The sequence below is a fragment of the Lepidochelys olivacea genome (genome assembly GCF_965140295.1).
Source record: "Lepidochelys olivacea isolate rLepOli2 genome assembly, chromosome: 12".
Classification (NCBI taxonomy): domain Eukaryota; kingdom Metazoa; phylum Chordata; order Testudines; family Cheloniidae; genus Lepidochelys; species Lepidochelys olivacea.
In genome coordinates this window covers 454,420-481,621 of record NC_140422.1, presented here as the reverse complement: position 1 = coordinate 481,621, position 27,202 = coordinate 454,420, and the positions used below count along the sequence as shown (strand labels likewise).

Below are 27,202 nucleotides of genomic sequence, written 5' to 3'. Positions count from 1 at the left end.
AGGTAGTGATCAATGGCTCCATGTCCAGTTGGCAGCCGGTGTCAAGTGGAGTGCCCCAGGGGTCGGTCCTGGGGCCGGTTTTGTTCAATATCTTCATAAATGATCTGGAGGATGGTGTGGATTGCACTCTCAGCAAATTTGCGGATGATACTAAACTGGGAGGAGTGGTAGATACGCTGGAGGGCAGGGATAGGATACAGAAGGACCTAGACAAATTGGAGGATTGGGCCAAAAGAAATCTGATGAGGTTCAATAAGGATAAGTGCAGGGTCCTGCACTTAGGACAGAAGAACCCAATGCACAGCTACAGACTAGGGACCGAATGGCTAGGCAGCAGTTCTGCGGAAAAGGACCTAGGGGTGACAGTGGACGAGAAGCTGGATATGAGTCAGCAGTGTGCCCTTGTTGCCAAGAAGGCCAATGGCATTTTGGGATGTATAAGTAGGGGCATAGCGAGCAGATCGAGGGACGTGATTGTTCCCCTCTATTCGACATTGGTGAGGCCTCATCTGGAGTACTGTGTCCAGTTTTGGGCCCCACACTACAAGAAGGATGTGGATAAATTGGAGAGAGTCCAGCGAAGGGCAACAAAAATGATTAGGAGTCTGGAACACATGACTTATGAGGAGAGGCTGAGGGAGCTGGGATTGTTTAGCCTGCAGAAGAGGAGAATGAGGGGGGATTTGATAGCTGCTTTCAACTACCTGAAAGGGGGTTCCAAAGAGGATGGCTCTAGACTGTTCTCAATGGTAGCAGATGACAGAACGAGGAGTAATGGTCTCAAGTTGCAGTGGGGGAGGTTTAGATTGGATATTAGGAAAAACTTTTTCACTAAGAGGGTGGTGAAACACTGGAATGCATTACCTAGGGAGGTGGTGGAATCTCCTTCCTTAGAGGTTTTTAAGGTCAGGCTTGACAAAGCCCTGGCTGGGATGATTTAACTGGGAATTGGTCCTGCTTCGAGCAGGGGGTTGGACTAGATGACCTTCTGGGGTCCCTTCCAACCCTGATATTCTATGATTTTACAGAGGTGATTTCTATTTACTTCTATTTCTATTCAAAGTCTTCTTGTAAGAAAACTGAATGCTTTTTCATTGTTCTCAGATCCAAGGGTTTGGGTCTGTGGTCACCTATGCAAATTGGTGAGGCTTTTTATCCAACATTTCCCAGGAAAGGGGGGTGCAAGTGTTGGGAGGATTGTTCATTGTTCTTAAGATCCAAGGGTCTGGGTCTGTGGTCACCTAGGCAAATTGGTGAGGCTTTTTACTAAACCTTGTCCAGGAAGTGGGGTGCAAGGTTTTGGGAAGTATTTTGGGGGGAAAGACGTTTCCAAACAGCTCTTCCCCAGTAACCAGTATTTGTCTGGTGGTGGTAGCAGCCAATCCAAGGACAAAGGGTGCAATATTTTGTACCTTGGGGAAGTTTTGACCTAAGCTGGTAAAGATAAGCTTAGGAGGTTTTTCATGCAGGTCCCCACATCTGTACCCTAGCGTTCAGAGTGGGGAAGGAACCGTGACAGGGGTGATCTGTTCTTGGCCCTACACTATTTAATATTTTTATCAAGACGTGGAAGAAAACATAAGATTGTCACTGGCAATCTTAAAACTGGTAAAGTTTTCAGATGACACAAAAATTGGGGGAGTGGTAAATAATGAAGAGGACAGGTCACTGATTCAGTAAACTGGCGCAAGCAAACGTGTGTTTTAATGGGGTAAATGTAAATGTGTACATCTGGGAACAAAGATGGTAGGCCATACTTACAGGATGCGGGACTCTATCCTGGGAAACAGTGATTCTGAAAAAGATATGGGGATCTTGGTGGATAATCAGCTGAACATGCAACAATGTTGTCAAAGGGCTAATGCAATCCTGGCATGCATAAACAGAGGAATCTCAGGTAGGAGTAGAGAAGTTATTTTACCTCAGTATTTGGCACTGGTGTGACAATCTTTGGAATACTGTGTCCAGTTCTGGTGCCCAAAATTCAAGAAGGATGTTGAAAAATTGGAGAGGGGTCAGAGAAGACCAATGAGAATGATTAAAGGTTTAGAATATCAGCCCTATAGCGGTAGACTCAAGGAATTTAATCTATTTTAACAAAGAGAAGGGTAAGGGGTAACTTGATTATAGTCTATAAATACCTACATGGAAAACAACTATTTAACAATGGGCTCTTCAATCTAGCAGGGAAAGATAACACGATCCAATGGCTAGAGGTTGAAGCTAGACAAATTCAGACTGGAAATAAGAAATACATTTTTGAGAGAGAGAGAAATTAACCATTGGAACAATGTACCAAAGGTTGTGGTGGATTTTCCATCACTGGCAATTTTTAAATCAAGATAGGATGTTCTTTTAAAAGATCTCCTTTAGGCGTTATTTTGGGGCAGTTCTCTGGCTTTTGTTATACAGGAGGTCAGACTAGATGATCACAATGGTCCTTCTGGCTTTCAAATCTATGAACTTATTACTTTTTTAAATGGTTGGTTACATATTGTGGAACACCAGATTTCCCATGGATCCTGGGTGCGCAGCACAACCATCAGCCTGATCATAGAATCCGAGAATATAGAATATCGAGGTTGGAAGGGACCTCAGGAGGTCATCTAGTCCCACCCCCTGCTCAAAGCAGGACCAATCCCCAACTCAATCAGAATGCCCCAGTGCACATGAAGCATTATGCTACTCTGGACTGACTGCACCCCCAACCCCGCTTTGTGTTTTACCAACACTTCATGTTCAGAACCCTTTATTCCTGCACACTCTGTGTTTCTAGAATTGTCTCATAACACTGTATGTGCATGTGACCAACAGATGTGCACTTAAGGTGCGTACGAGATATCTACTCACACAACAGCATGACAGCTGATCCTTGCTACAACCCTGCCCTTCACGTAGGAGGAGGGACTAGATGAATCACTCCGGAGTTCACCCCTCCACACTCAAGATGAGATGTGTCACAGAAGAGCAGCCACTGTTCATCCTCAAACACAGAGATAGTGATTTGGAGAGAAAGTTAAACAGAGAGAAACAAAGCAACAGGCCTTTATGAATGACACTCATATAGATACAAACAGGTGACATGTGAATAAAACCTACCAGAGCAAAGCTCAAGCAGTGGGCAGTGTCCTAGGAAACCCCTGCTGTATTTATATCCCCTCCTCCACTTCGTTCTCTTAGATATAAATGGATCCAGTTTTTGACAAAAGACATAACAAGAACCAATGGTGGGTTCTTTGAACCAGCGGGTCAAACGTCATATCACTGCAGGCATCCCAAGTCTGGGCAGGCATCCCTGGCTCTACCCCCAAGATAATGCCATGGGCTGGTGCTTAGAGCTTGGACTCTGCTCCCGGGGGGGGGGGGGAGTGGGGGGTAAGCACGGCTCCCCATTTAAAAAGATCATTTTTTCGTTGCATCTCAAAAAGCTCCAGAAATCAAATGGCAGCCCCGGGGCCCTGTGTGTGTTTGGGAAAGGCAGGGTGCTTGTCCTGAGGCAGCATTACTGGCCATTTAAAACAACTTCAGACTGAGACGTTTAAAACCCAGCATAGCCAACGAGAGGGAACGTGCCAAAACTACAGTCAAGTCACTCAGGCAGCGACCTAGCTTCAAACGTGGCTTGGAACCATTTAACGTGGCTTAGGACCATTCAGACCAGCTGGCTAGAGAGCGTCCGAGCTGCTTCAGGTACCCTTCCAAGCACAGACAGGGCCTAACCCTGAGCTTGCTGGCAACCTCTGACCAGCAGGGCTGCTGAGCTCCCAGGAATCCAGAGAACACTTGAGGCCAGGCTCTGCTTCGCACTCTGCAGAGCTGCCCACCATCAAGACCTACTTTGACTACAGAACAGCACACTGAGAGGTTTTTTCCTAAATGGTACTTGGCTGTGAAATACGATGCAAACCCATAAATTCTAAATATATGGGCACCCTAAAAGAATAAGCTTTCCACACTGGCCTGATAAGCATTCACTGTAAAGCCATCAATCTGGCTCACATTGCGAGGGCTACAGTTAATGGCTCTCCCCTGTAGTAAAATTACACACAACACAAGCCACATAAAACAAGTGGAAACCTTAGTTGGCAATCGTTGCTGCCCTGCAACGACAGCCTGTGGCTGCTGCACTGGGGGAAATCGCACAGCAAACAGTTTTTACAAGCACCGAACCCTACTGAGAGTTGCTTCAGAGTTTCTGGGGAATCTTGTGGTCTCATCTCAGGCTTTTTGCATTAGCTGGCTCTTGAGACAGAAAATTAGGAGACTGAATATTTGTAGTGGCTGATCTCTCACCATCCCACTCTCCTGACTGTTAGAAATCTAAGAGAGTGAAACCCCTAGAACAAGAGTGGCACTTGCACAAGCAATAAACACATTTCTGTTTGGGTTTTTAAACCCAAGGCGCCTCACTCTATGCTAGCCCTCTAAATGGGAGCAGAGCACAATTTGGATTTAGGTTCACAATCCAGTCAGCATCATCTTGTTGGCTCCTTATGGAACAGTTCAGATAGAATCTCACGCCCAAGCAGGACATTCCGTTTGTTTATAGCCATTTGGAGGGTGCTCTACACCATGGCAATGCTTGCTGGAACGTGCAGTGGCCTAGAATAACCCACCGATCACTACGCTACTAGGATATTGGAAACTGTGCACATTTCCATCCCAGACAGGAGTTATTCGTGAACAGGAGTGGGTGGAAGAAGAGTCTGGGATCTAGCCAAATAGATATGTTATGCTGGAGGTTGGGTGGCTCCCGGCAAGCGTGTCTCATCTGCAGGCAGTCAGAGGTCGCTGAAACTGATGGATATGTTAGCTGGCTTCCACTCACCTTAAATGTGGGAACAATTAAATGTCCCTTTGTTTAGTGAGAGCTAAAACAATGGAAGCCACTGCCCAAAGACTAGACTAAATGAAAACACAGTGTCTGGGGACTGATTTTGTTGCAGCTGTCTGTGTGGATGAAAAAGAAACCAAGAGCAGACGGAGAGAGTAACAGAAAGCCAAGAGAAATCAGCCTGAAAACAGGAGAGAGCAAGCAAAGCTCTGGCAGTGAGGCCCTGAGACAGCTTTTGGGGTAGAGCTGGAAAGGCAGGCTTGGAGTTGTGGACAAGGAAACTGTTTCCTGTTGCTTGATCCTACTGTATCCAGAGAACCAGGACTTTGTGTATGTTCTTTATAAATAAACTGGACTGCCTCAGAGACGACAGTCAATTTCTCCTCCTAGTGGAGCACCCACCTGGCCTCATATGCTGGGTAACCATCTGGGCCAAGAGGGGCAATAGCATCTTTGTGCAATATCCTGGGTCCCTTCTCTCCAAACTTCCTCAGTGCTTTGGAACAATCAAAGAAGAGAATCCATCCCAGGCTTTATATTGAACCCCATACCAGTTAGGATGAGATTTCAAGGGACCCAAGTCAATGCTCTGTGGATACCCACGTGTTGCAGACGCAATCATTAAAGCGTACAGAGCAGCAAGGTATCACAGCTGATTTCAGGAACTCCAAGTTAACCTGGGATACAAACCTACATTTGAAAACAACCATGCCGTCCCATTAAGAAGGCAGAACACTCCTTAAAACAGCAGCACAGTCCCAACCCAGAGCTTGTCCAGTGCTCGGGAAGTGGACACTTTTTACAGGAGCGGCAATAGAGAGATTTGTTTGCATTGAAAGAGAAGGATGCGGACAGACTGCTCCACAGCATTATTTGCTGCCTAAGATCGAGAAGCTCATGGTAATATTCTGCTATCCCGCTGGAGGTTTAGGAAGACAGCCAGGCAGATAAACTACTCATTCCTCCAGGAGCAGAAAGAGATCCTATTCCCTGCCCTACAATCCAGCCTGGACCTATAGAGAACCACCACACATCCTGATTGCACAGCGCTGGCCATGTGCAACTTCCCCTTTAAAGAATTCTCCAGAGTGCTCAAATGCAACAGCAATGTAACAGGAGAGAGAGGAAACAGAAAGCGGCGCTGGGCAACTCGGCTTGGCCTTTAGAGAAGGCCCAAAACGCCTGACCTATTTTTTTACAAATCTATTTGCAGAGTCCATGTAATTCTCTAGAAGCAGCTTGGTTTCCAACACAAATGCTCCAGCGCTCTTTTGACTGGGGAGAGCAAGGGAGAGCGAGTGTGTATGTGTGGAAAATCTCCCACAATGCAATGGCCAGGCACTCATGGCCAGGCCTTCCAATAAAGCACCATGCATGTGTCAGGGAGGGAAGAGAACAGGGATCTGTTCCAGCTTTCCATAGGGTTAGTCCAAAAGTAATGGGGAGGGAGAAGGGAAAAATACCATCACGGCGCTGTCTTAAAGCAACTGCAACTCAAAAAAGCAGAAGGGCCTAGATTGTACTATCCATTGACAACAGGCAGTGGAGGGATCTGACGCCCAGTCTAGTGCATCAAGCAGCAGATGGAAACCAAGGCACCGTGATTTGTATTACAGCAGCAACTAGAGGCCCTAACAGAGAGCAGGCCCCCAGATTGCTAGGTGCTGTACATACTGAGAAGCAGTCATTGCCCTGAAGGGCTTGCACTTCAAATAAACAGAGCGGACATAGGGTGGCAGGATGGTATATACTGTAGGTTCTGCTTATTAGCAACTCCTCGGTTGCCAGCAGAAAGTTGATATTAAGCGGAAGTCAGGCCTGCGAGGCAGCAGCAGCTGGAGGATGAAGTGCGAGGACATGCCTTCCTCAGGTGCAGCCCTGCAAACCCGCCTCTGGCCAGGGCTGCAGAGAGGATAGGCACTGCAGGCCTGTGCTGAGGCTTTCTACGGGGAGTGTGGGTGCGGGGGCTGCACCTCTCCATGCACTCTCGAGGAATCGGGGCTCAGCACGTCCCAGTGCTTCCTTCTCTTCGAGTGGTCCCCTGGCAGGACGCAGCCCAGAAACTGCTGGGAGAGGTACCATGCAGCTCTGGCTTCTGGGCTGCAGCCCCTCTTGCCTCTATTGCCCTGCCCACAGCCTTCCCTGCCCTTATCTCCTGTGTGGAGCCTGTGTGCAGGCAAGTTTCTGGGGCTGCAGCCCCAGATGGCAGCATTGGCAGGGGCTGAGAACCTGCAGCCAGGTTTTCAGGGCTGCGGCCAGAGGAGGTACGTCCCAGCCCATCTGCCCTGGCTGCAGCCCTACAAACCGGCCTGCAGGGGATGCTCCACACGTCCCAGTGCTCCCCTCCCTGGTTGCAGCCTCGCAAACCTGCCTGCAGGTGGGGCCTTTCTTCCACAAAAGATGTTGCCAATATCCGAATTCCATTAACATTGAAGTCAATGGGCCAGGATTGGTGCCCGGCAAAACGATGTTAATATCCAGGCTACTATTAAGCAGAATCTACTCTAGTCGGGCAGGAGTTTAGCACTGTACAGATGGGGAACTGAGACACAGGGATTAAGTGACCAGTCCACGGTTATCCAGGCAGTCTGTGGCAACGCTGAGAACTGACCCAGATCTCCTGAGGCCCAATCCAGTCCCCAAACCACACGATCCATACAGAGCTCCCCTATGCACTAGATGCTCTATCAGATCGCCTTGAACAGCTGTTCCAGACGCTGCACCGAGACGGTTGCATGATGTAAAGATGGTCATGCTTCATGCCAGCCATCATGCAATCAAGCAGTAGGATTGGTTTAAAAAGCACCCCTTTCACACCTCTCCCAAACCCATTTAATACCCTTCTCTTTCAAGAGTTCACACCTCCGCCTCCTTGAAAAGCTTCTCCGAGTAAACAGCAGTGGCAGGGACAGAGTTCCTTAAACGCCGGAAAGGTTAGCCTACCTCTAGCCAGAAGGGGGGAAATTAAAGCTTTTGGCAGAATTCCCACTGGCTTTGCATTAGGAAATCCATGAGCTGAAATCTACAGCAGCCTTTTCTTTTTCATTTTTAACCCCTTCATCGCTGCCAAATGTGCTCCAAATAGCTTCCGAAGTATTACAGCTGATCACCCATCGGAACACAAGTACCATGGCATGCTGCATACCACACCCCTAGCAGCATGGTATGGTGGAAAAGCTCCCCTCCAATCAGAGAGAGCTTCCTGTTTGGGAGCCCCCTCGGCTATAGGAATAGAAGGACAAATTTACTTTGCCTTTTTACACTCTGTACAGGCCTGGGGTCTCCCATCAGCCTTCCTGTAGCTGTTGGGAAAAGGGAAACCATTCACATTATTAAACTGAACCAGGGCCTGGTCCCTTGGCCATTTCATATATGAACATAAGAATGGCCATACAGGGTCAGACCAAAGGTCCATCCAGCCCAGTATCCTGTCTGCCAACAGTGGCCAATGCCAGGTGCCCCAGAGGGAATGAACCTAACAGGTTCACCTCTCTCTTGCCATCCATCTCCATCTCTCTTGCCATCCATCTGACAAACAGAGGTGAGGGACACCATTCCTTAACCTCAATGAATTTATCCAGCTCTCTTTTAAACCCTGTTATAGTCCTGGCCTTCACAACCTCTTCAGGCAAGGAGTTCCACAGGTTGACTGTGCGCTGTGTGAAGAACTTCCTTTTATTTGTTTTAAACCTGCTGCCCATTCATTTCATTTGGTGGCCCCTAGTTCTTATATTATGGGAACAAGTATATAACTTTTCCTTATTCTCTTTCTCCACACCACTCATGATTTTATAGACCTCTATCATATTCCCCCCCCTTAGTCTCCTCTTTTCCAAGCTGAAAAGTCCTAGCCTCTTTAATCTCTCCTCATATGGGACCCGTTCCAACTCCCTAATCATTTTAATTGCCCTTTTCTGAACCTTTTCTAATGCCAGTATATCTTTTTTGAGATGAGGGGACCACATCTGTACACAGTATTCAAGATGTGGGCGTACCATGGATTTATATAAAGGCAATAAGATATTCTCCATCTTATTCTCTATCCCTTTTTTAACGATTCCTAACATCCCGTTTGCTTTTTTGACTGCTGCTGCGCACTGCGTGGACGCCTTCAGAGAACTATCCACGATGACTCCAAGATCTCTGAAATCACTGATTTCAATCTACCACAGGCCAGCAGTCAAGAAAGATTGGAAGCATCAGACAGCTGCTTGGAGGCTTATGTGAAGCTTGCTGGGGAGTCTCAGTCTCGGGGTCCATGCCATACACATCACGAACCGAACAGGCTCTTCAGCAGAGGTGCTCCGAGATAAATGAGAGACCGAATTCCCCGCTGAGTTCTAGCTGCAGGCCCCTCCAGATCAGGACTGAGGCATGCTGGCAGGGGGAAGCTTGCGCCCAGGCTGTACTTGTTACCTGGCTCAACAGAGGGGCTGTTAATATGGCAACTATCCTCAGCAGTAAATCTGCTTTAACAAGCAGAGCGTCAGCAATTCCAGACGCTCGGCAACAGACCTGATGGGCTGAGACCCCAAAGCGCTGGGAAGAGTTTGAAAGTGCTCACTCAGCCGGATGGGAAATAAATCCCCCTGTGGTTTGGCAGAGCCGATCAGCACAGGGCGCTGGACATGTTCCAGGTGGCTTATCTCTAACACCCTGACTCTCGTATAATTCTAGAACGGGGTGGGCAAACTACGGCCCACAGACTGGATCTGGCCCCTCAGGGCTTTGGATCCGGCCCGCAAGATTGCCCCCCATGGTGCCGCAGGCCCTGCACCACTCTCAGAAGCGGCTGGCACCACGTTTCCGGGGCCACGGTGGGGGGGGGGGGGAAGAGGGCTCCAGGCACTTCCCCCTGCAGCTCCCATTGGCCAGGAATGGGGAACCGCAGCCAATGGGAGCTTTGGGGGAGGTACCTGGAGGCATGGCAAGGGCAGCGCGTAGAGCCCTGTGCCCCACCCTCCAACAGGGGCCACGCAGGGTCTTGGTCCTGCCCTGGCCCCGGTGCGCACCGCTGCCACCCCAGAGACTCTTTAGGTAAGCAGCGCTGGGCTGGTGCCTAAACCCCTCCTGCCCCCCAACTTCCTACCCTAAGCCACCTGCCTGCACCTTGCACCCCTCCTGCACCCCAACCCTCTGCCCTGCATAAAATTTCCCCACCCAGATGTGGCCCTCAGTCCAAAAAGTTTGCCCAGCCATGTTCTAGAACATGAAGGTTCTGAGAAAGCTGAGAAAACTTAGTGCAATGCTTCTGGAGGTAGGGGTGTGGGGGAGGGAGTGAAAACGCTGGAGTATTTCACGGAAGCTCTGGACTGGCAACATCCTGTTTCATCCTAAAGCCAGGCCAAGGAGAGCTCAAGTGAGACCCAGCCATTCTAATGATCCTCACGGCTGCAAACGAGAAGAGGAAATCCCCATGGTTAAAGGCAGATACAAACTCACTCACTAGCTCATTCTTAGGCTTTTTCTGAAACGGAGAAGAACAGTTGCACAGACTGCTGCCAAGTTAAGTGGTTATAGTTCTTAGGCATTAACTGCTGTCCCTTCTAAAGCCCTAACCAGGTTCCCCCCCAAGATCTGCAACCACATTTCAAACATGTTCATCCCAGAAGGAAGAAGTCAGCACTTGTAGCCAACAAGTTTCACAACTCAATCCAAGAAGCCGACTTCATTCAAAATGCCACCCGAGCCAACCCGATCAGTTCCATTTTCTAAACTTGTAGCCAGCAGGAGAGAGTAAAACCTTGGATGCAAAACAATCGTGTAGAGAACAAGCCGACTTGACAGTGTCACCTAGCCAGTGCTCTCTATGCCAGGCTATCTACAGCCGAACGGGGAAGAGAAGGAATTCAAGACAAAGGCCATTTGGTGGAATGCTAGATATGCTGCAGTCAGGGATGTCCCTTTATCACACTATGGTGCAGCTTCTCCCTTTCTTATCCCAGTTTATATTCTGAGAGGGAGGACACGATTGATGTGGCTTCCTGTTGCCTGAAAGGCTCCCAGATGTTAACTGGAGGAAAGCAGAATGTAAAACATTGTCTTCCTGTGAAGGAAATATGCATCATGTCCATAAGGAAAGAGGCACTACAAAAGTAGAACAGACTGCATCCCAACCTTGGTGGAGAGACCCTAAGCCAGAGGTGGGCAAACTACAGCCCGCAGGACCGTCCTGCCTGGCCCCTGAGCTCCCGGCTGGGGAGGTTAGCCCCCAGCCTCTCCCCTGCTGTCCCTCCTCCCCCGCAGCCATGCAGGCAGCGCAGCTTGTGTCTGCCCACCTCCCAGGATTTCCAATAAGCCTGTCCTGCTGCTCTGAGCGGCATGGTAAGCGGGCAGGGGGAGGTTGGATAAGGGGCAGGAAGTCCTGGGGGGTAGTCAGGGGGCAGTTGGATGGGGCAGAGGTTCGGGGCGGGGGCGGTCAGGAGAGAGGGAGCAGGGGTGTGTGGATAGGGGGTGGGGTCCTGGGGGGACAGTTAGGGACGGGGGTCCTGGGAGGTGGCAGTCAGGGGACAAGGAGTGGGGTGGGGGGTTGGATGGGGCAGGGGGCCTGTCAGGGGGCGGGGGTGTGGATAGGGGTCAGGGCAGTCAGGGGACGGGGGGGGTCAGGCATTTGCAGAGGCACAACCTTCCCTACCAGCCCTCCATACCGTTTCGCAATCCCAACGTGGTCCTCCGGCCAAAAAGTTTGACCGCCCCTGCCCTAAGCCATGTCAGTTTGAAACAAAGGAACTATTAGCACCCAGCTGCCAGTCCTGTGCTTTAGCCATTAGGCAATGCTTTCCCTCACTTCCCGTTCCAATACAACGCCCAGCATGAGAAGATACAGGGGGCTCCCTCTGCATGTTTGCAAATGGTCCAGAATAAGAATACAGCCAGCTCCATTAGCAGTTGGTTTCCATAACCGATCTCAGAGAGAGAGAAATGCACGTGACACAGGAGATGAAAGTAGAGGAGAGCAGGCTTCTCAGAACCCCTGCTGCCTGGAGGGAAAACTGCCCCCCAACTTTCATCAGAGAACTATCAAAGGACCCAGTTTGGAGCGGGTTGTTTGTATTTTATAAGACAGATGCTTTAGAGAGTTTAAGTCCTCAAATAGCTGAGATTCCATTCTGCTGAGCTTAGACAAGACTAGGAAAAGAAACAGCTGATCCCAGTTAGTTCGACCTGGGGAATGTGCTCAGCCAGATCAAGGCAAAGAAATACGAGGCACAGAGCAACCTGGGCTCTGCTAAGCCAAGAAGCCTCCAAAGCAAAGTTAACCCTCACCACACACACTTGCGAAAGCGGCAGCAGGGCAGAGCACCAGGGGGCCTGATTCTCATCTCACCCTGCTGTGACTCAGGCATCACTCCATCCAAGTGGGTGGAGTTTTACCCATTCTGCACGTGGGCAAGGGAGAGAAGAATGAGGATCTGTGAGCTCCCTCTTGGAGGAAGATGTTTGCTGCATTCTTTGCTTTGAGCCCAATGTATCAAACACAAAAGAAGGGAAGCAAGAGAGCTCTCCAAACTCAGAGACTCCCCTCCCCCAGTTTTCCCGCAGTCCTGAGAAAATGCTTAATGACAATCCCACAGTAGGAACTGGGGGGTGGGAGGAGGAGATCCTGAACAATAACCTGGTCCAGTTAGTAGAGTCTCAGCTAGGGCCCAATCCTGTGCAGTGCTAGCAGACTCAGCTCCCAGTGACTTCAACAGGAGGATGCTCAAGGGGTCAAGCTGCTTGGAATGCCCTAAACAGGATTATAAGACAGCTACACCCTTGTTTAGAAAAGCTGATGACATCCATTCTTCCCCAGCCTTTAAACGCTGCTCCTTCCGTGGCAATTAATCTCAATGTAATAAACAAACAAAAGTGTAACATTAAAAAAAACAATAGCCCTGATGGATCAAAGAGGAGTCAGTCAAGAAATTAATAGTCAGCAGAAACTAACAAGGAATAATTAGAAAGTGCCCAGGGAGATGCAAAGAAATAACAATGACGATAATAAAAACAGACCAGAGACCTGTATAGAGCTCGCTCCATTGGAAAAGCCAATGCCACACTGAAAATAGTGAATCTTCCAGACCCAAGTGGAATTAATAAGAAATATGTAAAAACTAGCTGTGGGGCACAAGTCGCACCCTGGCAGCCTCACCTCATTATGAGAAGAAAAATATATGTCCTGGACTATTTGCCTCCAGACAGCTGGCACCGGTGCAAGGAGCCAGGATTTCTCAGCCTAGCTGTGTGTATACTGCCCCCTAGAGCATGGTCGGGGCACAGGCAAGGTTCTTGAAAATGTTAGTGAGGACTCAGCGGTGCAATTACACAGCGCACTATTAAAAAGAAAATCAAGTCCAAGCAAGCATGAGCTCTGTGTCCTTTGTGCCACTGTGATGGTTACAGGCAGACCGTTTTTTCACTCCTCACCGGTAGATGAAGCTGCTGTGAAATCAGCAAAGTGTTCCAGGCACACCGTAGCATGTGGTAGCCATGAGGGACAGCATTCTTTGCTGCTCCAGTTTTAACGGTGTAGTAGCATTGGCCTGCCTTAGCCAACATCCACTCCGAAAATGGACAATCCTGTCACCCCTCCAGTGCTCAAACTGCTGCACGTCCTCTGCAGCAGACTGGCAGACACCAAAATCCTGGGACTCTTCTACTGAGGCACCCCAGGCTCAGATGCTAAAATGCTCCATTAAGACCAGAGGAATTATCTCTGAGCGATGAGGAGGGTTGGGTCCAATTAGCTCCAACCAGGATCTAAAGCAGGCTGGAGGCATCTCTAGGCAGAGGAGTCCTGGAAAGAAACCTTAGGAACAGCCCCGCTTAGGGAGCAAGTTTAGCTGAGATTTATGGGGGTTGGGATGCAGCCCAGTCACATCCTCCCAGAAAGAGTCTCAAAACTGCTCCTCCCACTACCTTTAAGGCTGAGGAGGAAACAAGGCCCGGAAGCGCTTCTGCTGGGATGCGGCCACATGACCCAGTGGAAGGCAGGGGAGTCAGGAAAGATCACACCTGCCTATATGGAGGTGAGGAGGAAGATACAAGAAAGTGTCGGGGCACAGATATTAGGGGATGATCTTTTCCAGTCTTTCGCTGAACTCCCTTGGTTTGAAGTCAATGCTATTCACATGCAGTGTGATTCCAGCAGCCTGTGTGGAGGTTCCTCCTTCATTTTATGTCCTCATCTTGCATACTGAAGGGCTTTTTTAAGAGCATGGAGTACTCATGCTGTAGACCACGAAGGCTCTACTGTGTCACCAAAGACTACTAGGGACAGGCTAAACATGCATGTTATTGACTAGACAGACTGTAATGGCTTCCCAGTGTGAGCTCAGATGCACAGCTGTAAGAAATACTGCAGGAAAAACAATGTGGCTTTTTGGCATGGCACTTTATGGCTGAGAGCCCTTGCCCAATTTTAGTGATGGCAAATACATGGAAGGTCTGGAAGGCCTTCTTAATGCTAGCTGACACTTGTGGCAGTGACCGTAAATCCTAACAAACTAGCACTGCCATGGTACTGCAACCAGGTAAGTGGTGTAAAGTGGTAGTCTGAAACCTTGCCAGCTAACCGCTAACGAACATCACCGGGGGCATCCATACAGTTGTCTGTAATCGTAGTTCAGAAGCCAGGGCATCATTGTGGGACAACTCTAATGCATCAGGACTGCAATAAGGAAGAGGCTGGGAAGCACCAGATCTATGGGAACCAAAGAGCAGGGCTCCCAAGGACTCACCTTGTCAACAAACCCTGCTGAGGGAACAGGGTTGGTTGCCTTTTATTCCTGGCTTTAATTAAAGCCAAGTGTTTAGTTTGCTCCTCTCCAGAACTGCTCCCTCCCCACCCACAGTAAACCATTGCTTTTTATAGCACATCTGGCGTGGATGTCAAGCGTGCCAGAAATACACTTTCAGCCCCAAGTGTCCCTTCCCCAGGACCAGTTAGTTACCAGGGCTTGCTAACGTGGAGATGAGAACAGGATGTTTGATTTTGCTACCATTGCTTTCCTGGATTACTTCAAGCTGTTTAGATAAAGGAAAATAAATAAATATGGGGCAGGCTGGCTGCATGCAGAATCAAAACAAACTGCTTGCAGGCTGAGGGAGGAAAAGCCTACAGAGAATCCACTCTTCATTATTAGAACTGTATCTTACATTTCAGGGGTCTAAAGGTACAATCCAGTCAAAGAGCAGGTCATTTCACAACCGACACATGCTCCTCTTTGGGCTCATTGATCAGTTACTCTTACAATTACAGTTACTCTGAAGGCTCCATCACAGCACAACTTTAATTACTGAGGATCTGTATTTCAGTAGCTTCTAGAGACACGAGTCAATATCAGGGCCCCACTGTGCTGGTGATGTAATACACAGGTGGCAGCCAGTCCCTGCCCCAAAGAGCTCACAGTGTGCTAAACAGACCAGACAAAGGGCCGTGTTATCATCTTCAACCAGACGGCTCCTTCTCTCACACATAGAGCTGTCATGTCAGAGCAGTCTGGAGATCCTCACTTCAGAAACATGGAGTCACTGCCCAGACTCTGTCTGGGCACTGAGTGCATTTTCTTAATGTAAAGGTGCCTTATTCTGGCTTAAAGACACAAATCAGGCCGGTTAGTTATTTTCTTACCTGAAAGTATATTGGCTGGTTTCCAAACTGGGAGCAGAATTCTCTGAAGCATGTTTACCTTTGTGCTTAAAGGAAAGAGTCCCAATGGATGGTCGGAGCAAACGCACCAGGATGGATTATCCCCAGTGACATGTACAAAGAAAATCACGTACAGCAAAAGTCTACCAGGAAGCCTGCTTAGGGCAGCAGGATATTAGGATATTAGAGCAGTCCACACTGGACCTGTAAGAGGCTTGCATAGACCGCCTTTGCAACAGTCTAGTGTCCTTTGATTTTTTCCGACTTGAGCTCGTTCCAAACACTGAACTAAACAAAGCCCCATAAAATTACGTATTTGCCATCATGACAGTATGCTGTAGGGTTTAGAGTGTTTGGGGGCATACACGCCAGCAAAGGGGATGTCAGAAGTGCTTTTGGCTGTGTCAAGTCATTAGGCTGTGCCACAAACTGCTGGTCTGCAGCTAAATTTTACTCTACAATGCCAGACCATGCATGACATGCCTCCCCTTGCTGGCATGCCACCCAACTCGTCAACCTCGGCTTACGTTTTCAGCAGGCTGTTTCTGGTCTTTTCGCTCAACTGGGCGGGGGTCTAGTGATGGGCAACTGGCCCCATTTCATTCACTCGAGAAGCAGGAAGTTTTAAAGGAGTGCCCTCATTACTCACTCAATATATTTGGGTGGGGTGCTAAAACTTCTGGGGGCACATCCCATGATTCTTTGAACTCCAGTAAACTGAGTCACACTACACATTATTGCAAAGTGTATTGTGAGAGAACTTGTCTGTCCTTTCTTGGCACTCAGAGGGAACTGTGGGGAGGCAGTGCAGGAGGTGCTAATCTGTACCCACACTGCACACTGCTTATGTTAACAGCTGACAAGTTGTGCTCACTTGAGCCCTGTATCTCCTGACAGGCAGCCAACTCGAGTTCAAAGCACCCACATTCCAGTGACGGGTGCATGTGTATGGACAGGATTCGAGTTAGAGGCAACCCTTAACCCGAGTTAACTTTGTCGTGAAGACTGCCCTACATCACAAGCATGCTATTCCATGATTCTGTCACAAGTGACAATACTAACCTTATATACACATTCATTTCTCTAAGGACCAGACTCATCCAAGGAGCATTACAAGTCCTCATAGTGGTCTATGTTTACATTTCCCCAAATTAGCTAATGGGCAAGACAATATTCAGATGGATAATTTCAGAGTGATGATCCAGCTGCAGATGCTGAAGAACTCAAGCTCTACTAGTTAATATTGGAATTAACTCACACCAAGAAACTGTCCTTTTAAACCTGCTTTAAGCTGATAGAAATAACAATGTAGTGGTTTTCATTCTACCCACATTCCAATCAAACTCATTTTAGGTCTCTTCAAACACAAAGAATCATAGAATCATAGAATATCAGGGTTGGAAGGGACCTCAGAAGGTCATCTAGTCCAACCCCCTGCTCAAAGCAGGACCAATCCCCAACTAAATCATCCCAGCCAGGGCTTTGTCAAGCCTGACCTTAAAAACCTCAAAGGAAGGTTCCACCACCTCCCTATGTAACGCATTCCAGTGCTTCACCACCCTCCTAGTGAAAAAGTTTTTCCTAATATCCAATCTAAACCTCCCCCACTGCAACTTGAGACCATTACTCCTTGTTCTGTCATCAGCTACCACTGAGAACAGTCTAGAGCCATCCTCTTTGGAACCCCCTTTCAGGTAGTTGAAAGCAGCTATCAAATCCCCCCTCATTCTTCTCTTCTGCAGACTAAACAATCCCAGTTCCCTCAGCCTCTTCTCATAAGTCCCCTAATCATTTTTGTTGCCCTCCACTGGACTCTCTCCAATTTTTCCACATCCTTCTTGTAGTGTGGGGCCCAAAACTGGACACAGTACTCCAGATGAGGCCTCACCAATGTCGAATAGAGGGGAATGATCACCTCCCTCAATCTGCTGGTAATGCCTCTACTTTTACAGCCCAAAATGCCATTAGCCTTCTTGGCAACAAGGGCACACTGTTGACTCATATCCAACTTCTCGTCCACTGTAACCCCTAGGTCCTTTCCTGCAGAACTGCTGCCTAGCCATTTGGTCTCTAGTCCGTAGCAGTGCATGGGATTCTTCCGTCCTAAGTGCAAGACTCTGCACTTGCCTTTGTTGAACCTCATCATATTTCTTTTGGCCCAATCCTCTAATTTCCTCTGTATCCTATCCCTACCCTCCAGTGTATCTACTCCTCCTCCCAGTTTAGTGTCTTGCTGTGGGTGCAGTCCACACCATCCTCCAGATCATTAGTGAAGATATTGAACAAAACCAGCCCCAGGAATGACCCTTGGGACACTCCGCTTGATACTGGCTGCCAACTAGACATGGAGCCATTGATCACTACCCATTGAGCCCGACAATCTAGCCAACTTTCTATCCATTATAGTCCATTCATCCAGCCCATACTTCTTTAACTTGCTGGCAAGAATACTATGGGAGACTGTGTCAAAAGCTTTGCTAAAGTCAAGGAATAACACATCCACTGCTTTTCCCACATCCACAGAGCCAGTTATCTTGTCATAGAAGGCAATTAGATTAGTCAGGCATGACTTGCCCTTGGTGAATCCATGCTGACTGTTCCTGATCACTTTCCTCTCCTTTAAGTGCTTCAGAATTGATTCCTTGAGGACCTGCTCCATGATTTTTTCAGGGACTGAGGTGAGGCTGACTGGCCTGTAGTTCCCAGGATCCTCCTCCTTCCCTTTTTGAAAGATGGGCCCTACATTAGCCTTTTTCCAGTCATCTGGGACCTCCTCCGATCACCATGAATTTTCAAACATAATGGTCAATGGCTCTGCCATCACATCCACCAACTCCTTTAGCACCCTCGGATGCAGCGCATCCGGCCCCATGGACTTGTGCTCGTCCAGCTTTTCTAAATAGTCCCGAACCACTTCTTTCTCCACAGAGGGCTGGTCACCTCCTCCCCATGTTGTGCTGCCCAGTGCAGTGGTCTGGGAGCTGACCTTGTTCATGAAGACAGATGCAAAAAAAGCACTGAGTACATAAGCTTTTTCCACATCCTCTGTCACGAGGTTGCCTCCCTCATTCAGTAAGGGGCCCACACTTTCCTTGACTTTCTTCTTGTTGCTAACATACCTGAAGAAACCCTTCTTGTTACTCATAACATCTCTTACTAGCTGCAACTCCAAGTGTGATTTGGCCTTCATGATTTCACTCCTGTATGCCCGAGCAATATTTTTATACTCATCCCTAGTCATTTGTCCAATCTTCCACTTCTTGTAAGCTTCTTTTTTGTCTTTAAGATCAGCAAGGATTTCACTGTTAAGCCAAGCTGGTCGCCTGCCATATTTACTATTCTTTCTACACATTGGGATGGTTCGTTCCTGTAACCTCAATAAGGATTCTTTAAAATACAGCCAGCTCTCCTGGAATCCTTTCCCGCCCATGTTATTCTCCCAGGGGATCCTGCCCATCAGTTCCCTGAGGGAATCAAAGCCTGTTTTTCTGAAGTCCAGGGTCCGTATTCTACTGCTCTCCTTTCTTCCTTGTGTCAGGATCCTGAACTCATCCATCTCATGGTCACTGCCTCCCAGGTTCCCATCCACTTTTGCTAAGAGATGGCTTAGGTCTAGAAAAAAATCCCCAATAGAACATGGACGCATTTCTTTTGTGCCCTAGCTAGGGAAGAAGGTTGTCCTGAGTTTTTCAAGTCATTCATAAGGACATGCGTCACAGATCCATGGAGTGTATCTGACAGTTCCTTCAGACCTTTAATGAGAGCTGGGCTCATCCCAGAGTTCGCCGCTTGAGCAGAATCAACGCTCAGAGTAACATTCTAGCTCAGCCAGGTGAGGGGTCCAGAACAAAAAGATCAGTAATAGAAATATCACTGTTGGGACAAGATGGTGTAACAACAGAATTAGAGCCTGATCCTGAGAACTACTGAGTCCTGGGAGTTGTGCATACTCAGCGCCTCTCAGAATCAGGCCTCCAGCACTCAGTCCTGCTCCCACTGAAGTTGATACAAAGCTTCCTTTGACTTTAACAGCATAGGGTTGGGCCTTACTCACTAAGTGGGGCTCCCTCCTCCCCACAAACTCAGGCACCCCCTAGATGTAAAACACATGCACTCACCCAGAGACTGTCGGAAGGGAAGCAGGAGCCGCTGGCTGCACTTTCTCCTTCTCTTGCTGCTTCAGAAAGGATTTGGCTTCTTTTGAGGCAGCATCTACTTCTTTAGTCACTCTGTGGCACAGGAGAGACAAAGCCACGTGTCAAAGCAGAGACTCACATAGAATGGGAATCAGAGATGCAGCAAGGGAGCACAAGAAATATCGGTATCAAAGGCGATCCTAGACCACATGCATTGTATTAATTCCTCTTCTATTAACCACTGCAGGTGGAATCAGCATGTCTTGTTGAGATCCCATTCCAGTTGCAAACCATCTGTGTTCATGTCACAATGAAATGATAGCGAATTAGAGCTAACAGGGCTTTAAAAATTAACAGAAATGTTTATTCATTCAAACAGGCCCATCTCACCGGAAACTACTGAATACCTCAAATGGATCACTGGAGGCAAGTCTGGTTTTTAATTGGGTGCTTGATTGCCTCATTTTCTGGTCTTCTGTAATAGCATCTCTCCCACCCACACTTCTCCCAACAATGGACTGGGCTGGCGACTACCCCCGTGACTGATGCTGGAGCAGGGAACATGTCTATAGAGACCATGCTCCGACTTAATGCTGAAAGCAGAAATTTGTGACAATTTTCTAGCTGCTATTTTTGTTTCACGCCTAGGGGATACAAAACATTGAACTTTTTTTTTAATAAGTCAGTATTGCATCTGCTATGGAGAATACAAATATTAGAAAGAAAATATCCAGAAAACCACTTTATAATGAATCATTCAAAATATCCAGCTACTTTAGCCTCCTCGTTTTTGCTGCCTGCCCCTAGCGATGTGTGTTTCAGGCACTCAGCTATTCCTAATGAGATTGTCCTGGTTTGTCAAACTAAAAGCCTCACTCCCTTAAACAAAACTTAAAGCCTCTCACAACCTACTTGCAGTTCAGCCTCCACAGCCTGAAAACACCCTAAAGGAAGTGGTGTGCCTCCATGCAGCCAATCACTGCTCCCTTTGTACAGCCTCAGCGCCACCCACCACCAAATCTCACCTCCATTCATTCCGTTTGCTGGATCTGCCAGCTGAGCAGACTCATTTTTAGGTCAACACAAATGCTGGTTCTTCTCCAAAAGTGACTGTGTAAAAATCTCTTCCTGTGATTCCTAAGACCTGCTCCCTGGGAAAATCCAGACCCACTGCTGCTAACCTTTTATTCCTCAGAACCCTGCTGAGCCAACGCAGCTACGAAGAGCAAGCTGGAGCCTATTAGGTCCTGTAGCGGTGTGGCTAACCCACTCCTAAAATAGAAGGGGTTAAAAGCAGCCCTGGAGAGGGCAGTGGCTGGGGATGGCTGACTGGGGAAGCAGCCACAGCTGGGCCACGTCCCAGTCAGGCCCCAGCTGGCCTGTATGAAAAGGCTGGGAGCCAGAGGCCCCAGGAGTCTCTTTCCAGGCTGGGAGAGAGCAGGGCCTGGCTGCCTGCCTGACAAGGTACTGAGGGTGGTGCTGTGCTGGGGAAGGAGCAGGCTGAGAGGGGGCGCTCCAGGCTGGCAACTCCCCAGGCTGTAGGGCTTGGTCCAAGGCCCATAGAGGTACTGGGAGGCAGAGGAAGGCAACAGGTCCGAACCCCCTTGCCTACGATGAGTGGCCTTTATACGGCAGTCTGCCCCAGAGAGCGGGGGCTTGATGATGACTGGCAGTAGCCCAGACTGAGGCAAGGTGGGGATAGTGGGTTGGGGGTTCCCCAGGAAGGGGAGACCCAGAGGCAGAGTGTGGGGTTACGGCCAGGGGGCAGAACCCCAGAGAAAGGGGCACTGGGGTCTGTGAGGGACACGGGGGCCAGAGCTGTGCGGATCACCGGCCTGCAGACGGCGCTCCACGTTGGAAAGAGCTAAGTCCTGGATGACCAGCAGGAGATGCTGCTGGGTGAGTCCGGCTCCTTTACAGGTCCCTACATGGGACATGAAACAATTGCTGACTATAGACTCAGACCTGAAGGTTATTGTGATCATCTAGCCTGACCTGTGAATCGCAGGCCACAGAACCTCACCCACCTACTCCTGTAATAGATCCATAACCTCCAGCTGAGTTACTGACATCCTCAAACCTTGATTTAAAAACTGCAAGTTACAGAGAATCCACTCTAGTTCAAATCAGCAAGTGACCCTGCCCCACGCTGCAGAGGAAGGTGAAAACCCCCCAGGGTCCCTGCCAATCTGATCTGGGGGAAAATTCCTTCCCAACCCCAAATATGGCGATCAGTTAGATCCTGAGCATGTCAACAAGAACCATCAGCTAGACACCCGGGAAATAATTTTCTGTAGTAACTCAGAGCCCTTCCCACCCAATGTCCCATCTCTGGCTGCTGGGGATATTTGCTACTAGCAGTTGCAGACTGCTTACAATGCCATGCGGCCCATCTCATCATGCCATCCCCTCCATAAACTTATCAGTCTTAAAACAAGCTAGGTTTTTTGTCCCCACTGCTCCCCTTGGGAGGCTGTTCTGGAACCTCACTCCTATGATGGTTTGATACTTTCATCTAATTTCAAGCCTAAAACTGTTAATGGCCATTTCCACGTTATAGATATTTGTTCTTGTGCCCATATTGGCCCTTAACTTAAATAACTCCTCTCTCTCTCTCTGGTGTTTATGCCTCTGATGTATTTATAGAGAGCAATCACATCTCCCTTCAGCCATTGTTTGGTTAGGCTAAATCAGCCAAGCTTTTTGAGTCTCCTCTAATAAGGTAGGTTTTCTTTTCCTCGGATCATCCTAGTAGCCCTTCTTTGCACATGTTCCGATTTGAGTTCACCTTTCTTAAACACGGGAGCCCAGAACTGCACACAGTATTCCAAGTGAGGTCTCACCAGTGCCTTGTATAATATCAGCACTTCCCTGTCTCTACTGGAAATACCTCGCCTGATGCATCCTAGGACTGCGCATCACACTGATGTCTCATAGTCATCCTGTGATCAACTCATACACCCAGATCTTTCTCTCTCTCTGTCACTTCCAACTGATATGTTCCCAGCTTATAACAAAAATTCTTGTTGTTAGTCCCTAAGTGCATTCCCTTGCACTATTAAATTTCATCTCATATCTATTATTCCAGTTTTCAAGGTCCTCCAGATCTTCTCGGATGATATTCTGATCCTCCTCCATATTGGCAAGCCTTCAACTTTGCATAATCCCAAACCTTATTAGCACTTTTAGTCCCACTTTTCATGCCAAGGTCATTTATGAAAATGTTAAATAAGACTGATCCCTGAAGAACTCCACTAATAAACTCCCTCCAGCCTGACAGTTCCCCTTTCAGTATGACCCGTTGTAGTCTCCCCTTTAACCTATGTTCCAATCAGTTACACCAGAGCACATCAAAGGAATGCAATGAGGTTACACAGGGGTCACTGAGATCAGAATCTTGCCTACAGACTCGTTTATTACAGTTGATGTGCAAGAAGAAAACCCAGCCTAACTCTCAGATCCTTGGATAAGTTTCCAAGGCTGGCAGTGAGAAAAATGCTTCAGACTTGTTGACTTAGAGACATTGACAAGGGAACAGATGAGGAATTCCCACAGTGCTGTTTATAAAGAGTCAACATTCAGAAAAACAGCACCTTAAGGCCAGCAGGAAGTGATAAGGTGAGGGGATGAAGGAAAAAGACCTTCATCTTCCTCCCTGCAGCCCAAATACGGAGGGAAAGGAATGTTGAAAAGTAAATTAACATCTGTGCTAATTGATTCTTGCCCCAGCCTTGTTCATTCAGTGCAGAAAGGAGAAATTAGCTTCATTTAGCTTTGCCACCTGCATTTCCAATGGGCAGCAGTCATGTGGACTGAAGCCGTTTCAAAGCAAGGAATATTTACAAGTGTTTGCAGATCAGATTGAAAGGGGAAAAATTAATTCAGGAAGAAACAAAAATCCTTGTTACAGCAGCGTTACAATTTAGAACATCCAGAGCGCGCTACCCATGCACAGCCCTCAGAGCTAATGCTCACGTCGTGCCGTATTTATATACCAATGGTTATTGTACTTTTCATTAATTTCATCAGACAGAATAAACTCATTGCCTTTATGCAGCAATTAGCTGGAACTCCCCAAGGAGCCCTATCAGCGGTGAATGCCGGGCTTAGATTAAAACCATTGCAGTGTCTATTTTAAAATGCACCAGCTTGAGGAAGCGGCTCAATTCCCCTCACTGCTGTGCAGCAAAATCGGTTCTTGTGCATTTTGCACAAAGGTGACAGCTCATGGAGATGCTCTCCTGGCTGTTATCACCCCCGCACGTGCTTTCACCCAGTCCTGAAGCTTGCCTCCAAGGCATAAAGACAGTGACAAACAGCCATGAGAAACATCAAAGCAACCCAAGGGATACAGGAGTTCAACAGACATGGAACGGAATTCTATGGCTCTAGGCCCCCTGTTCTCCAGCCTGCCCCGGAGAGCTTTCTGCTGGGGATCCAAACTAGCTGTTCAACTCCAGCAAATTTTTGGCACTTGATAGCCTTGGCCTGGGAGAGACAGCAAAGAGGGAGCAGCAGTCTGGGAATAAAGCAAGGGTTACAGGAGGAAAATTGGAACTGGGAGCATGCCACTATTAACTCTGTATGCTCCGATCAAGAATAACGGCCCATAAGCTCTTTGGAGCAGGGACAGCATCCCTGACAATTTATTTGTACATCTAGCATAATGAGACGCTGATCCTGATTGGCCCCCATTACTCTGGTATCTGAGCACCTCACAATCTTTACTGGATTTATCCTCATCTGCACCCGTGAGGCAGGGCAACCCTATTACCCCATTATACAGATGAGGAATGGAGACACAGAGAGACTAAGTGACTTTCCCAAGGTCACCCAGCAACAGAAGAGGGAAGTGAACCCAGGTCTCCCAAGTCCTAGGTTAGTGTACCTAATAATAGCAGTGATTGCATGGGAGCGTACGGTGGTTTTGCATAGATCCTCTCCTACTGGTGCTGCCTTCAAAGACACACAATTGGGAAACAGCTCATAATATTCTGCATTTCTGGAGCTCTTTGCCTCAGGCAGTGCTCCAGCATTTAACCTCACAACCCCACTGTGCTCTTGGTAAGTCTGATGCCCACTTCGCTGCTGAGCGAACTGCAGTGCACAGTACGTGCCCAAGGTCACAGAGCCAGGAACAGCACCCAGGAGTCCTGGCTCCCTCTGCTCTGATCACACCACAAGACACCATTGCCCCAGATTATTAGGAAAGAAACTGGCCAAAGAACATTATGAAGTTTAAGATTCCCAAGAAAATACCTGACTAGATTTGCTCATGTACAATGTGACAAAGACCATACAGCAGAGATGCCCAGTGAGCACAGTCACATTAGCTGAGCTTCCACAGTTCATCCCCACCTAGTGCTGAATCTGGCAAAGCCACGGCTAGGTCCCTCAACACGAAGGCAGGATCAGTACCAAGGAGGCCCTCTGCACTTCAGTGGGAGGAGACAGGCTTGCTTCACACCTCGGCTTAGAGCAACAGCAGAGGTGGCTGGATGTACAACAAAGCACTTTGTCTGCAATAATTTACCATTCCCTTTGGCCTGTCAACAGCTTCTCTGAATTTATTTTTAAAAAATCATTAGCCATCGCAGCACCAAGATACAGATGCGGTGCACAGCCTGTTTTGCCAGCGCCACACAGCTGGGGACGGAGACAAGCATCAGAAAACGAATTAAAATTAAGATAATTATCTTCGAAGATAAGTCCATCACAAGAGAGCTATACTGCCTCATAAAATGACACAAAAGCAACTCAGCAGCAATTTATGGCTGGGCCGATGCCAGCAGTGACTTTGCATCATTCCAATGTAACTGACAAACGAAAGAATATTAAAAGGCTTTAATGGGCACCAGCTCAGAGCATGTACATTTCATCCGTCCTCAGATCCCTGGCCAGGCGAAAGTAATAATGGAGGCCAGGTTTTCAAGAGACAATAGCTCACCATGTGCTAACCTAGGCACTCCCTGCTCTACAGTGACAGAACTGGGAGCTGCTACTCCATCTGGAAGAAATCACAGTCATTACTAAAGAAAATTACAAGACCTTTTGCTACTAAATACTTGGTAAGTAACTATGTGCCTGGCTGTTTACCAGGATCCTATTCACACTTTCTTACCCAGGAATAAACATGAAAATAAATATATTGTCAACATTAAAATAAGTACAGATGTGTCTCACTCACTCAGGTACCCTGTAATTTGCACACACAAATCTGCTGCCTCTCCTCATTTCTCCATAGAGATTTAATACAGTAGCCGAGTGTTGCAATGAATCTCCTTGGGCTTGTACAAAATATAATAATACAGAAAATTGTTGTTTGTATGGCACTAGCATAAGGAAAGGCAGTGTTCCCTAGGAGATACAGCAATGGACTGGACTCAGGAGACCTGGCTTCTATTCCTGACTGCCACCGGCAGGCTGGGGACCTTATGCCAGTCACTTCCCCACTCTGTGCCTCAGTTTCCACACCTTTAAATTGGAGACGATGCTACTGACCTCCTTTGTAAAGCGGTATGAGATCTACTGATGAAAGGTCCTAAATAAGAGCTAGGTATTATTAGTGCCTGGAAACCCCGACACGGGGCACAAGACAGCTGCTTCCCCAAAGACCTTACATTCTAAGTACAGTACTAACGATAACAGTAAGGGTGTCTAACATTTACAAACGACATATGAGATCGAGTGAATATGTGAAAACTAACCTAAGTCACCTTTGTCAAACAAACACATAAAGCACATTTTGCAGTGCAGTGACCTTGCTTTTGAGATGTTAAATTGTGAAACCCAGCACTTCACAAGTCTTCCAGTCATTAGTGAAGGTCTGACTACAGGGCCTGAAAAAGTTTAAGGACATTCTCCTCCTATCTGGCTAGTAGTTCTTTTGATCCAGCTTTATAAATAATATTTTATTCATAGATCTTAAAGCACTTCACAAGGAGGCCATATTACATGTGGGGAAAATTAAGGCAAAGAAGAGGAAAGCAACTTGCCTACGGTCATAAGACAGGTGAGGTGCAGAGCTTAGAATAGAGCCCAGGACTACGGACCACATTGCCTCACACAACTGCACCGTGAACAGACAATACAAATACAATTTCCCTTAACGCAGCACCTCCTGTTTTTACCTGGAGCCTCATGCAGGCAGACAAGCAACCTTACCACCCCACTCTGCGTCCCCAAACTCAAAACCTAAAACCAGTATTCTAACAACGATTTCTTTATGCTTTCCACAGATCTGGTCTGGTCTACACAGAGATTTTGTACCACCATAGTTATGCGGATACATTTTCTAACATGGATGCAGTTATACTGGTATAAATGTGCTTATTCTACTGCACCCACATTAAGGCAACTTTACCGCTCGAACTGTAGTGCTATAGTTAAAGTGGTACATCGTGTGTGCGTAGACAAGGCCTTAGAGTTACTGTACAGTATGCTTTCACTGCACAGTTAACCCAGGTGGATCAGCACCCAGGTTGGCCTAGCCTGGGTATGAGCAGCCACACTCCAGAACCTCACTGATGCTTCATTCACCCATGTGTACTGGGGGTGTATCCCAGGGTTCTATGTCGAGATGCTCTATAATTCTTTCCC

General features: G+C 47.9%; 1 protein-coding gene across 2 annotated transcripts in view; it reads right to left on the bottom strand.

Moving 5' to 3' along the window:
- Positions 1-27,202, bottom strand: part of CFDP1 (craniofacial development protein 1) — a 129,240-nt gene that overhangs the window by 58,250 nt on the left and 43,788 nt on the right. For both annotated transcript variants that reach the window (XM_084644801.1, XM_084644800.1), the window contains exon 5: positions 19,586-19,696. In XM_084644801.1, the coding sequence (XP_084500927.1) occupies positions 19,586-19,696 (111 nt within the window). The remainder of the gene's footprint in view (positions 1-19,585; positions 19,697-27,202) is intronic.